The following is a 14259-nucleotide window of genomic DNA, read 5'->3' as shown; positions in this document are numbered from 1 at the left end:
CTGGCTCAGTGAAATCTGTCCTTGGACTTCTTGGTGGCTCTTTCCGTGAGTGCTGATGCTGGATCCAAACACCGTGACATCCTCCAGGCCTCCCTCATTGCCCTCTTGATGGCCATGCTGTCCATGGACCTCGCCGAGACCATGTGGGCTTTCTTCCTGTTGAGCTGCAACCCTCACTCAAGGCTGCAGTCTTGAACTTTGTCAACAAGTGTGTCAACGTGGGTGGGAAGAGATGGGCAAAGTCCAGTCTCTCAAGCGGTCACCGCTGGAGGACCTCCTCTTTGGGGCGTGGCCTACTTGATATCTATGGGACATTGCGAAGAACTGATGTGCTCTTTCTCCATCCTGCTGACCGGATTCGAGTCGAGTTGCCTAGGACAGGGACTGGCAGCTGCCACGGGGCTTGCTGACTTTTCAGAGCTGTCAGCTGTCCGCCACGTTCCCTTCCTGAGAGCCACCAGACTTGGTCTTCACCGACCTAGTCTTAGCGCTTCCTTTATCGTTTCCCTGATTCACTGGGGTTGGTAGCTGCATGAGTTGAGATGGGGCTCCAGCCGGCATCTGATCCGTGGAGTGGAGTTATCTGGATTTACCGGTGCTGGAGCTATGAGGATTCCGTTCCTGGTATATGATTCTTTCAGGTGTATATATATAGATATCTCCTGGCTTTGTTTCTCTAGAAAACCCAGCCTAACGCGGGCTTCTAAGTTTCTTGGCACAGACTAGTGTGCGTGAGCTTGTGAAAACATTTGTTGTTCCATCAACTTCCGGATTCTTGTTTCTCACCAATGCTTGGACTTGGCCAGCACTTCAGTCCCGTCGGTTCTAGATCATGTGCTACCTCTGGAAAGGATCGAGCATGGGCCAATTCTTGCTGGTAGAACGACTGTGTTCCTTCCATGTTCTTTGGATGCTTCCTAGATACAGGGTTTGGCCCCCGCGACCCTGCCACACTGAAACACTGCTGTTGGGAGCCATGCAGCCGGTCCCAACTGGCAGCGACCCCCATGCACGACAAAACGAAACCTTATCTGCCCCTGCGCCACCTGCACGGCCATGGCTATGTTTGAGCCGCTGGTGCGGCCACTGTGCCGGTCCATCTTGGGGGGTCTTCCGGTTTTGTTTTTGTTTTGCTGCCCGTCTACAGGGTCTGCAAGTCCAGCCTTTGCCTTTTGTCTTTTGGTCTTTCAGCTTGGGATATGCTCTGACTATTGCTCCTTTTGGCCCTTCGAATCCCAGGTCATCGCAAATTTGATGATCGTCGTTGGCTTTGTCTTCTCCTGCTTCCCTTCAACCTCTTCTCTTCAGCTGTTTTAGTTCATTGGTGCTTGGCTTTAGCAGTACGGAGTTCAAGAGCAAGGTTTACCATCTCTTTGGAGACTAACGATCCACTTTGATATTTTCGTTCCTCTTTGCCTTTTTAAATGACCGTTCGCTTTCTTCACGTGTGGTGTTCTTGATGTCCTCCCACGGCTCACTAGGTCTCTGTCATTCGTGGTCAAAGGGTCACATGTGATCAAGATGTTCTCGAAATTCGGGAGCTGGGTGGTGGTGGGGGGGAGGTTTAATCAAGATGGTATTCTGATGTTTGATGACTTGCTTTGGTTTCCACCTGAACATACACATGAGCAAGTGATGGTCTGACCCACGGTTGGCCCCTGGCCTTGTTTTAGCTGATGGCATTGAGTGTGCCGCCATCTCTTCTCAACAGGTACAGTCAGCCGGACGCTGGTGTGTTCCGTATGTATAACTGCTGTTTTGTTTTGGGAAAACAAAAGATGTGCACAATGACTGTATGGTCGGTCATGAAAATCCTGTCATATCTTCTCCAGCTTCATTTCTATCAGCAAACTCATATTTTCCAAGTGCTCATCTTTCCTCTGCCCACCCACCTCCAACTTTGACATTTCAATTACCAGGAATTATCAACACATCTTGGTTACAGGTGTCAAACATTTCAGCCTGAAGAAGCTGGGAGGATGCTTCGAGTTCTTCATTGCTAGCTTAGTGGCTGGTGCATAAACATGGGTAAGAGTCGCAGTGACTGGACTTCCTTTCAGGAGTATTGATGACGCTCTGTCACAGCATCACTGGAATTCCTGATCTTAAAATCTTCTTTTTGAAGAGGAGCATGATTCCATCCTTCCGTGACATTCCTGTATGGTAGACTATGATCTTTGGAACTCAAAATGAAGTGCACAATTTTCTAATTATTACAAATTCCAATTTACTTCTTTTTTCCCTTTCATGCACCATGGTTTTGATGTCATACCTAAGAAATCATTGCCTAACCTTCTTCACAAAGATTTATACCTGTGATCTCTTCTCCGAGTATTCTAGTTTGGACTAGGTTAATGTGTGTGTGTCTCAGCACCATTGTTGAAAAGACTCTCCTTTCCCATTGATTTTGTCAAAGATGCATTGGCCATGAATATAAATGTCAATTTATAGACTCTACCTTCTGTCCTATTGATCTATATGTCTATCCTTTTGCAGGACAAACTGACTTTATGACTCAAAATCTGGGCATTGAAGCCCTTCTCTCTGCAGTCTTATTGCCCAGGATGGTTTCAGCTATCCAGGAGCCTTTATGTTTCCATATGGACTTTCAAATCATCCCGTTAGCTTCTGAAAAAACATCAGCTGGGGATTTTAATAGCATTTATATTGGATCTATAGAGCAGTTTTCAGAACACTGGCATCTTGACACTGAGTGTTCTAATCCATGAACATTCTCTCTCCCTCATTTAGTTACTTCTTGCTTAGTTTCTATCAGCAATCTTTCCTAAGTTACAGCATATAAGTCAAGTACTTCTTTTAATAGATGTTAAATTTATTACTAGGTAGTTTATTATTTTTTATGTTAAATGTGAATTGAACTGTTTACTTCAGGACTGTTCATCACTGGTTCACTGATCTTCATATACTAGTGTTGTCTCCTGCAACCTTGATGAACTTATTCGCGCAGGTGGCTGTGTGTGTGTGTGTGTGTGTGTGTGTGTGTACTCCTTGGAAATATGTACACACAGGGTCACATTGTCTGTGGATGAAGATCTTTCACTTATTCTTTCCCAACCTGAATGTCCTTTACTTCTGTTTACTTGGCTGCCTACCCACCCAGCACCTGTAGCATCATGTTGAGAGAAGGTCTTTCAGCATTAACCATGATGTCTGCTGTAGGTTTCCCACGCTGTTGCTCGGTGCCATGGAGCTGGCCCCAACTCGGAGTGAAACTATGAACAGCAGAAGGAAACACCGCTGGTCCTGGACCAGCCTCACAGTTGTTCTGTCTGAGCCCATTGCTGCAGCCACCGTGTGAGTCCATCTCAGCGATGGGTCTTCCTTGTTGTCCTTCTCCGGGGACTTGTCTCTCCAGGCAACATGCCCTAGGTCCATGAGCCGATCGCCTGTGTATTAAACTGAGGAAGTTCTCTTTTACGTCAGGTTAGTTGAACGGGTGAGTTGGATTTTTCAAAAGAGCCCTTACTGCATCTACTGCGATGATCACGTTCTTCTGTCCTTCGTTCTAGCAGAGTGTCGTGACGTTACTTTTTTGTTTGTCAAGTTCAGTCAACTTTGTATCTGTGGGTTGAATCCCAAGTTGCTCATAGCATTTCATCTTTTTCGCTGGTCTCAGCTTGCTAACATTTTCATTGCGAGTTTTTGTAACTACCCTCGTTAAGGATTTGGGGCTGTAGTTTTTCCTGTGATGGCTTCGTCTGCTTGGAGAATCAGAGTAATTTCATTCTCATTGAGCGAGCTGGGAAGTTATTTCTCCACTGTTTCCTGGGGGAGTGTCTGAGTGACTGACATTCTTTCTTGAAGCAACCTCTGTAGAGTTCGGTGTATAGAATTTGCACCTTTTTTGTTAGGTGTAGTTCCTTGTGCTTTATTTTTTCAAACGTTATCCTCGATGAGATTTTAAAATTCTTATTTTTCTGGATATTTACTGGAGTCTACAGAACGATTCTGCAACTGCGCCCGATTCAACTCTACTGCATTGTATCACATGTGACGGCACCACAGCCAAGCATGCTGCTTTAAACCGTGAGGCCGGCACTTCACACCCTCCAGCCAGCTCCATGGAAGAGATGTGGCAGCGGATTCCACCGAGAATTCTCTTGGAGACTCTATGGGAGCAGGTTTGCTTTGTCTTGCTGGCTCTCTGTGACTCAGAACCCACTGGTAACAGGCTCAGGTTTGGGTGATACATCAGGGTATGACATCATCATGGCCAGGGTCATGAGAGTCTTCATGGATGTGTTTGGCCTGAGAGCCTGTGCTAATTAGATGTTTTACATCACCTGGAACAAGTATGAAGGGTAGGGGGAACCAACCTGATGCTGCTGCCTTGAGGGTGTGGCCTTTCTCATAAGGCAGGCCCCGGGAACCTCCTTCCCACCGCCACTTTGCCTTCCTGCCTGCTGTGGCTGTGCCGTTGTTCTGCCATGTCTCCACTGACCTCGGATCCACAGGACTCTGCACCCACTGGCCTCTGATCTGCAGGCATGCTGCATCATTGCATGTGGCTGTGCGAGTCAGGAGAGGCCCGCGTGGACTCGTATTGGACTTACGGACTTGAGGTGGACTGGGCTGGGAAGCTTCCTTGATATCAAGCTCTTTCGTGTACATATCCGAGTGTCACTGGACTTGTTTCTCTAGTCAACCCAGCCTAACACAGCGCCCAACGCAGCCCAGTATGGAGTGAGGATGCACTTTTGTCTGTGTGTGTGTGTGTGTGTGTGTGTGTGTGAAGCACATTTGTACATTTATTTCCCTCATCATTCTCAAAACATTTGCTTTCTACTTGAGTCTTTTGTATCGGCTCTTCATTTCTCCCCTCCCTTCCCACTCCTCCATGAACCCTTAATAATTTATAAATTATTATTATTTTGTCATGTCTTACACTGTCTGATGTCTCCCTTCACCCACTTTTCTGTTGTCCATCCCCCACTCTGTACTCTGCACTCCCCCTCATTCACATTGATATACTTTTTGTTTGTTTTGTTTGGGGTCTTTGATGCCTGATACCTGGTCCCATAGACACCTCGTGGTCACACAGGCTGGTGTGCTTCTCCCATGTGGGCTTTGTTGCTTCTGAGCTAGATGGCTGCTTGTTTATCTTCAAGCCTTTAAGACCCCAGATGCCATCTCTTTTGATAGCCGGGCACCATCAGCTTTCTTCACTCCATTTGCTTATGCACCACTTTGTCTTCAGTGATTGTGCCAGGAAGGTGAGCATCGTGGAAGGCCAATTTAATAGAACAATGCTTGCATTGAGCGAATACTTGAGTGGAGGCCCAATGAAGGACGCATTTCTTAACCTGAATGGTGTGTCTCTGGATCCGAGGGTGAGCGGCACTAGCCGCCTTCAAACAGTCAGAACCATGATGCAGTCCGCATTCTGATTGCGCTCTGCGGTACCCAAGACGGAGATCCCTCACATCTCACTTAAATGACCTCTTCAATGGACTAAGTGCAACCTGAAGTGGGTCGGCACACAGAGCTTCCATTTAAGAGGGAGCTTGCCCAGCGCTTGACTCAGTCCAATGCTTCCGGACCACTCCCTGGCTGGGTTGCCTCAGGCCAGTTACATCAACCCCCATGCTCATTTCCTGAGGAGCTTCTAGGAATTAACACAAGCAAAGTGCTTAAAACAGTAAGCGTTTGGCACAGAGTAAGCGCTCAGTGCCATTGTTCATCCAGAGAGGCCAAGTCACATACGGTTCCCTGCACTGTTCTTGGACGTCGAGGAGAAGAGGTGTGGTGTCTAGAGAGCAAGTGGTCAGACCTGGAAGTGCACATCCAGGAAATGTTGGCTGCTTCCCTGAGCACTTCCTGTAGCTTACAGACTTCCTCTTTGTCGGCAGCCTTTGGAAGGATGACCAGGAAGCTAAGGGTCTCTGCAGCCATGTACCTGGTCATATTCAAGTCTGAGGAATGTGAGCCGCTGTCCTCTCTGCTGCTTACGAGAGATGCGGTTACTGAATTGTGCTCAGGAAATAGGATCCTTGGGAAAGGTTCTGACATATCTAAAGTCTCCTAAACGCCACTTCCTAAACCAAGCCTTCCCGTGTAACGCCAGAAGAACACGCTGCCCTTCGGGAGAGAGAGGAGGCTTTCTGCTTCCATAAAGAGTCACTGTCTCGGAAACCCCGGGGGCTAGGTCTGCCCTGTCCTACAGGGTCGCCGTGAGTCGGTTCCACCCAAGGACAGTGAATTTTGGAAGGTTTGCCGGAGAAACGAGTGGGTGTGCGGGTTCCCTTCCTTGCATTCTGAGGGCCAGCAGGCTGAGCGGCGCTGCGGCTTTCACCAGGGAGGGTGCCCACTCTTACTCTGCCGGCTGCCAGGAAGGCCTTCTTCAAGGAGCGGCCGTGATCCTCAGCTTCTCTAGCTAACCTGGCGATCACATTGTCCTTGGAAGGCTGATTTCTAGAGTTTCTGACACAGGAGCTGAAGCTACAAAAGGATGGAGGGAGAGATAGGAGTAAGGCGATGTTCATGCACCTCCTGATGCCCAAATGCAAATAACAATGATTATAACAATGTTCACTGAGGCAATAGCCTTCCGAATGGTTTCTTTGCGGATGGTTCATTTTTTTTGTTTTGGTTCATGAACCTGTCATGTGCGTATGTGGGTCAATCTGTCCCTGGCTCTACTCGCCAGGGAAATGGCAGCGGGGCAAGTCTCGCTGTAGCCAATTAGCTTTGTTAGACCACCCCCCCCACCCTGCTGCCTCACTCGGCGGAGACACTGATTGCTCAACTATTTGCCCACGTGAGAACTGAGCACACAGCTTCTGGTTCTAAACCTGTCAGGCTAACAAGAGTCATAGCCATCAATACAATCAGATCCTCTTCCCTTCAGCACCTCTCGCTCCCATTGCCTGGGCTCGGGCATCATCCCGTGTAGGATGTCTTTCTCCAAGGAAGGGTCCCCACCTGGCAACGTTTCCCAAGCACGTGAGACAAAGTCCCACCACCCTCACTTCCAAGGAGCATTCTTCTGCCTGGGCTTCTTCCAGCGGAGGCGTGTGCATTCTTCCGGTGGCCCCTGGTATATCTTGTATCCTCAACTGCAACCGCAAAGCCCCACTTCTCCGTAGGTCCTCCCTATTCACCGTCCAGCTTCCACAGGCTTGTGGGCCCTTTCAAACATGACGGCTCCGGCCAGGTGCAGCTTAACCTTCAGACTGACGAGTTTGCTTTTCAACACGTTAAGGAGATCTCTTGCAGCAGATTTGCCCAAAGCAACAAAAACACAGAAACCAAATTCACTGTCATTGAGTCGATACTCAGTAGGACGGGGAAGAACTCTCCCCATGAGTTTCAAAGACTGTAACCTTTCACGGGAGTGGAAAGTCCCGTCTTTCTCCTGTGGAGCCGCTGGTGGTTTTGAACTGGTGACCTTGCGATTGGCAGCCCACCTTGCCACCATGATGCTCCAGGGCTCCTGCCCAGGGCAATATGTGGTTTGATTTCTTGGCTGCTGTTTCCATGGGCATTGATTATAGACCCAAGCACAGTTAAATGGATAACCACATCCAGGTTTCCTCCACTCGCCGGGTTTAATGGTCCAGTTGTCAGGATTGGGTTTTCTTCTGCTGAGGTGTAATCCTTACTGAAGGCGGCCGTCTTTGATCTGCGTCAGCAAGTGCTTCCCTGCCTCTTTGCTTCCACTCGGCATGGCGGGTCATCCATGTATTGCTATCCTGAGGACACGCTGTTCCTCTCATCCAGTCTCTGGGATTATTTGCTCAGCCTGCAGATTTAATAAGGAAGGTAAATGGATACACACCTGAGACAGACCTTTCCAAGTTTTAAGCTGTGCTGTAACCCTGCTTCTGCTGAAACACCTGCCTCTAGGTCTAGGTGCAGGTTCTGTACAAACATGTTCTGAAATTGCCAGTCCTCACAATGGCGTCCATCATTTGTTATAATGCACAGACAAGTGACACAGCTTAGTCTATGAAGCACAGGTCAGCATCTTTCATGTGTCCTCTGCTTTCTGCCAAGACCCATCTGATACCAGCAGAGATCTCTTCTGTCCCTTGTCCTCTTTGGAGCTCGGCTTGAATTATTGTCGGCCAAATCGTGCGTGTGCTAGTAAGGATGCTGTTGGATCATCTTCTTGTTGCAATGGGCACATACGTGGATCTCTTCCAGTCAGCTGGCCAGGTCGCGTTCAAATTTCCTAGCAGAGACGAGTAAGCCCCTGCAGCCCTGCACCTGTGGTTGAAATGCTTTCAGATGATATTCCATCCATTCCTGGAGCCTGATTGTTGGCTCAGGCTTTCGGTGAAGCGTGGACTTTTTCCTTGAATATCACCAGCCTTTGATCGTGTGCTAGCTTCTGAAATGGTGGGACGCGGACCGATTCTTTTTGGTGACTGACTCTCCTCCGTCTTCTTTTGATGTTTCCCTTGATTTAATATTCCGCCCACAGAATCCTTCAATATTACAACTCTTGGCTTGGATTGCTCTTCGGTTCTTCTAGCTTGAGAAATATTGAGTAGGTTCTCTCTCTCTCTCTCTCTCTCTCTCTCTCTCTCTCTCTCTCTCTCTTTCTCTCTCTGTGTCTCTCTGTCACTCCAGGTCTTTGTACATTTCATTACAATACTTCATCTTTCGGATCTGCCCCCCTTGAAATTCTCTGTCATCCCTTTTGCTTCATTATTTCTTCCCTCGGCGTTAGCTACTCTGCATTTAAGAGCAGGTTTCAGAGTCTCTCCTGACATCTATTCTCTCCCCCCCCCCCCGTCTCTTTCTTTGCTGTATGTTTAATGATATTTTCTTGTCTTCAAGTGCGGTGTCTTTGATTTACTCCACCGCTCATCAGCATTTGGTGTGTCCACTCTGCGAGTGAGGAGATCTCCAGATCCAGGTAGAAAATCCTCACGGTTGTATTGTGGTGCTCATGGACGCGTTTTAATTTTCTTCAGCCTCAGTCTGAACTTGCACATGAGAAACTGATGGTTTGTTCCACAGTTGACCCCTCGAGCTGTTTTGACTGAGATGATTGCACGTTTCCATGGTCTCGTTCACAGATAAGATCAATTTGACTCTTGCATACCCCCGGTGGCATGGTGGGGCTACACGCTGCACTGGTAATGGAAAGACCAGCAGTTCAAAGCCACCAGTCACTGCACGGGGGGACGATGAGGTTTTCTACCCCTGTGATGGGTTACAGTCTCAGAACCCCACGGGGATAGCTCTATTCTGTTCTATGAGTTGAAATGGCAGTGAGCAGTGAGTTTGATTTGTTTATTTGGGGGGGGGGGGAATGGACATTGCTTGTAGTTCATCCAGGAAAGCCCATGTGTATAGTTGCTGCTGTTTATTTTGTTGAAGAAAAAAATATTTTCAGCAATTCTGTCCCGTAACCTTTAGCGTTGTTTCTATCACAAAGGCCCTGTCTCCCTACGACTGTTCCTTCTCCCTTGTTTCCAAGTTTCGCTTTCCAACCTCCAGTCATCATTAGTGCATGTCGGTTGCATGCTTCATCAACCTCAGACTGTAGCAGTGGGTAAGAACCTCCAACTTTCTCATCCTTGCTTCAGTGGCGGGTGCATATGTTTGAATGGCAGTCGTATAACCCTGTAGGCTTATGGGTACCATCTGATCACTGACAGCTTTGTTCTTCAGTTTAGATCTTGAAATGTCCTTTTTGAAATATTCCACCTAGAAGAGAAAATTGAAGAGGAGCAGACGGTCGGATTGTCTGATTCACAATGGCCCACGCCCGTCCATTTCAGCTCACTCGTGTCTAAGACGTCAGTCTGTCTATGTTCCATTTCATCCTTGACTTCCAGCATTCCAAGATTCCTACTGTCCACGTTCCAATGATCAATAGATGTTTGCAGCTATTCCTTCTCATCTTGATTTGTGCTACTTCCACCAAAGGAAGGTCCCCAAAACTTTGCTCAGTCCACGTCATGAGGGTTGGCGCTACCTTGAGGCGGCAGCTCTTCGCCGGGCACACCTCGAGGGTCTTCCAACTTAAGGGGCTCCTCCTGTGGCCATGTGCTGATGCTGTCCGTAAGGCTTCCAGTGGATGGTTATTCAGAAGCAGATCGTGTCTTCCTTTTTCCTAGCCCGTCCTAGTCGGGAAGCGCCATCGAATCCTGCCCGCCATGGAAGGCCCTGTTGGTTCTGAAATACTGGCAGCAGAGCTTCCAGCAACAAGTCCCCACAGGAAGGCCAACTGACAGGGGAGCGGTCGCTCTTAAAGGCCACATCCTAGGAAAGCCTGGGGGCAGCTCTACTCTCTCTCTCACTGTGACATGGAATAGACTCATTGGCCGTGGGGTTTATTGTTTCACTTACTGTCTTTCTGGCCTCCTCGCGAGGCTGATGGTTTCCGACTGCTGATCTTGGGGTTAGCAGCCCAGGGCGAAACCACTAAGCCACCAGGGACAGGTAACTGCCGCTGGAGGCTTGGGCAGAAGGGGTCAAGGTGTGGCCTTGGGGTTTGGGTGTTGTTTACAGACCTGTTTCTTCTTGGCGAGGGGATGGAGCTGCTAACACCCAGCCCCAGAGGGTCATCACATGATGTCAGAAATTGCTTCCAATTGATTTTCAGCGTGGGGTTAAGTCCAAGCCTGGATTTAAGAAGCAGAGAGATTACTTTCGCCATATTTCCCTGTAACACTGCCCGACTTAGATGCTCAATCCTATGTTGACGGTGGCAGCAATGAATTTGCATGACGCTTCAGAATCGTTCAGAAAATAGTATCACAAATGGATTTTTTTAAAGCAAAGTAAAACAAAACAGTGATTCTAATCTCCACGTCTCTCTAGTCTGTAAATGGCAGCCGCGCTGGAGGAAGAAACAAAGGGAGCTGATTGAACTTCTGCTGCCTGTGAATTAGTTCTTTCAAATGCATAGTTTTGCTCAATTCCCATGGTGGGAAGAGCAGCCACCTCAAGATGCCCACGTCCCAATCCCTGGCAAATAGGGTTTTGCAGGTGTGATCAGAGTACGAACCCTGAGATGGAGAGGGCGTGCTGGGCCGGTCAGGTGGGATGCAGGTGACCACAAGAATGCTTACAACTGGCTGCAGCCAGAGAAGCGGTGACAGCAGAGGAAAAGTCAGAGAAAGATGACTCTGTAGGCTTTAGCAATGGAGGGCGGCTATCAGGAGCCAAGACAGTGGGCATCCTCTAGGAGCTAGAAGAGGCAAAAAGACAGATTTGTCTGGGGAACCTCCAGCCAAGGAGTCCGTCCTACCCACACTTAGATGTTGGCCCTGTGAGACACGTGCTGGGCTCCCAGCCTCCAGAACAGAAGATGAGGTGTGTGGTCTGAAGCCAAGGGTTTTGGGGTCACTTGTTAGGACAACGATGCGAAAAGAATGGAGCCTTCAAGGCTTAGGTAGAGACTTAAAAAAAAAAATCACACACTGCTATTGTCAAAGCAAACTTCCTTAGTCAGCTATGGGCCCTTGACTCAGGGCGCAGTGGCCCCCGGGGGACACCAGTGGGAAGGAGCCAAGGGGAGCACAACCTGGGGGTGCTGAGTCACCCAAGGCCAAGTTCTTGACCCTTCCCTGCCCACAGTGTGACCACAGGCAAACCCCCAACCAAACAAGCACTGCCATCGAGGCGGCTCCCGCTCTGACAGCCCTCGAGGACGGGGAGGGTGTCCCGCGTGGGTTTCCAAGACGTTCGCTGCTTGCAGGGAAAGGGAGGCCCATGCAGCAGCTGGGGATGCCCTACCGCTGACCTTTCGAGTCCCAGTCCAATCCATAACCAGGACACCACCAAGATGCTTACTATCCTGAGTCCCTCTTTTACTCACCTGTAAGAGGGAAGAATGGTGAAAACAGCCCCTGGGAAGGCGGCTGTCAGGAGCAGTGGTGACAGAAGAGACACACACACACACACACACAATCTTAGTTCTGGACCACCAGTGAGTGTTGGGTAATTTCCCCTTATTTGTGGACAGGGAGTCCCCAGCGGCTTAGGACCTGCTCGAGCTATGACCAAGTGTGCCAGCGGCCATATCGTTTCTAATCCCATGCAGCATCTCAGACACAAAGCTTGGGTTGACAAAAGCTCTCTCATCACCACCCAGTCCATTCCAACCCACAGCGCCTCTACAGGACAGAGCAGGACGGCCCTTCAGGTCTCTGAGACTGTAACCCTCACAGGAGTAGGGAGCCTTATCTTTGTCCCCCCAGAGCAACTGCTGGGTTTGAACTGCTGACCTTGTGGTTAGCGGCACGGCTCGTCGTAACCCACGACACCACCGGGGTGATAGGTATTGAAAATAAAAGGCAAGGACAGGGACAACTTAAAGAGAGGAGGAATTTGACTTAGGTCAGAACCGAGTGGTGTTGAAGTCGTCAGAACCGAGCCCATCACCAGTCGGGTATGTGACCCTCTTACAGGACCAGCAGCGCACCCATCGTCCATGGGAGGGTGGAGAGAGGTCACAGTGTCTGAAGGCCTTTGACCACAGACAGGAGCCATGAGTGTGAACGTAAGATAGACTCGCCTATCTGATGGCTGAACGTCAGTGGCTGAGAAAGAGCGACTTGGACAGAATTTAGCTCCCTGTCTGTGTCAGTAGTCCAGAGAAGATCAGGTCAGAGATGGAGTGAGGGGGATGGAGGCATGGATCATCATGCTGCGAGCTGCAGTCCTAGAACAAACGGGATGATGAAGGGCCTCTGCCTGGTTCTTCTCTGACAGCTTCATTCATGCGCTCCCCCAGCAACTGGGGACATGGTAGATCAGAGCCTGATTCCCATAGAAGGAGCTTGCTGGAAGGACCCACCCATGCTCCTGGCCCGAGGAGGCCCCGGGAGGAGGAACAGACCAATCACTATTGATAATTCCCAGGGGCTGAGGAGGAACGGAGCTGAGCACCCTTGTCCCCAGCAGAAGCATGCTGATGAGAGAGCCTCTGTCACGGGGAGACCCAAAGGGCCAGTGGAGTGACCGTGGAAGGAAGCCACTTCTTACACGCTGTGTGAATCCGGGTGGACTAGAGAGACAAATCCAGACACTCTCATATGTGTATAAGAAAGAGCTTTATATCAACGAGTAATTGCACGTTAAGAAAACATCCCAGCCCGGTCCAGACCAAGCCCATAAGTCAGATATTAGCCCATAGGTCCAATTCCAGTCTGTAAATTCCTCTTCAGACACACACAACACATGCCATGACGCAGAATGCAGGAAGATCACAGCCAGTGGATGGAAAGTCTTGTGGATCCAGTGGTGGTGGAAGCATCTCAGTGCTGGTGTGGGTCTCCACGTGGCTCCTCCAGCTCCAGGGCTCTGGTCCATCAGTGTGTTTCCATGTGGCTGGTCAGCAGGAATGTCTCACAGGGAGTGAGTTTATCTGGCCTCCAGGGGGCTATGTATCTCCTTTGTGCCTCCAAAGGAGGTCATCGAATGGTGACCTGATTGACAGGCTAAACCCACCCCTTCACTCTTAATAGTCTCAAGTTGACAGCAGGTTGTGTAACTGCGGCACACGCAGAGATGCACTCATAAGCTCAATGCAAACCCACTGCCATAGAGTCAATCCCGTCTATCCTGGGTTCCCAGGGCTGTATGTCTTGACAGGAGCAGGTGATGGCCTTATCGGTCTCTCTTGCAGCAGCCGGTGGGTTTGAACCACCGACTTTGGTCAGCAGCCCAGTGTTTATCCCACAGTGCCACCAGAACTCACAGCAGTGCCCGTCGAGTACGAAGGCTCAGGCTCCACCTTCCTTCTCTCTGCTGTACACGGTTGTCCTTGGAAAACTCTGAAGCCAAGTTTGCGGAACAAGGAAGGGAGAGAAGTCCCAAGAGGGGAAAGGAGAAGAAAATACTGAGGGCCCCTGGGTCTTTCCCTGTCGGGGACCCCGCCTGGGTGACAGGGTGCAGTCCCACTTAAGTCAAATCCACAGCTTTGGCAAGCGACTGGCTATTGCGATGACAAAGCTGAGGCTCCTTGGGGTATCTGAGACAAACCCGGAAAACCAAGGCCTGCTCGCGTGTGCATCCAGGGCAAACGAGGTCCAAGTGAGCACATTTGAAAGGCATGGAGCAAACAAAATTAAGTGTCTTTCAGTCTGTGAATCTTGCCAGGTCAACTTTGCCACGTCCCAGCTAGCCATCCATGCGTCCCTCCACAGGTAGGACCAAGGTAGCGTCTTCTTGCACTTGAATGCATGGGGCCGGCTCACTGGTCTCTCAGTGGCCGCGCTTGTCTTTCTCCAAGATACTGCCACACTGCAGGCAACCTACTAATTTTTTTAAATG

The 14259-nt window shown here is 49.5% G+C and overlaps 1 protein-coding gene across 1 annotated transcript in view; it reads right to left on the bottom strand.

The window, feature by feature from the left end:
• EFCAB6 (EF-hand calcium binding domain 6) overlaps nt 1-14259 on the bottom strand; it is a 276300-nt gene that overhangs the window by 133885 nt on the left and 128156 nt on the right. The window contains exons 11-12 of the mRNA XM_075552609.1: nt 10491-10601; nt 6336-6459 (exon numbers count right to left, since the gene is read on the bottom strand). Of these exons, the coding sequence (XP_075408724.1) occupies nt 6336-6459; nt 10491-10601 (235 nt within the window). The remainder of the gene's footprint in view (nt 1-6335; nt 6460-10490; nt 10602-14259) is intronic.

Source organism: Tenrec ecaudatus, chromosome 6, assembly GCF_050624435.1.
Source record: "Tenrec ecaudatus isolate mTenEca1 chromosome 6, mTenEca1.hap1, whole genome shotgun sequence".
In the NCBI taxonomy this organism is placed as follows: Eukaryota; Metazoa; Chordata; class Mammalia; order Afrosoricida; family Tenrecidae; genus Tenrec; species Tenrec ecaudatus.
Note: the sequence above shows the minus strand (reverse complement) of the source record. Positions and strands in the feature narration are given on the sequence as shown.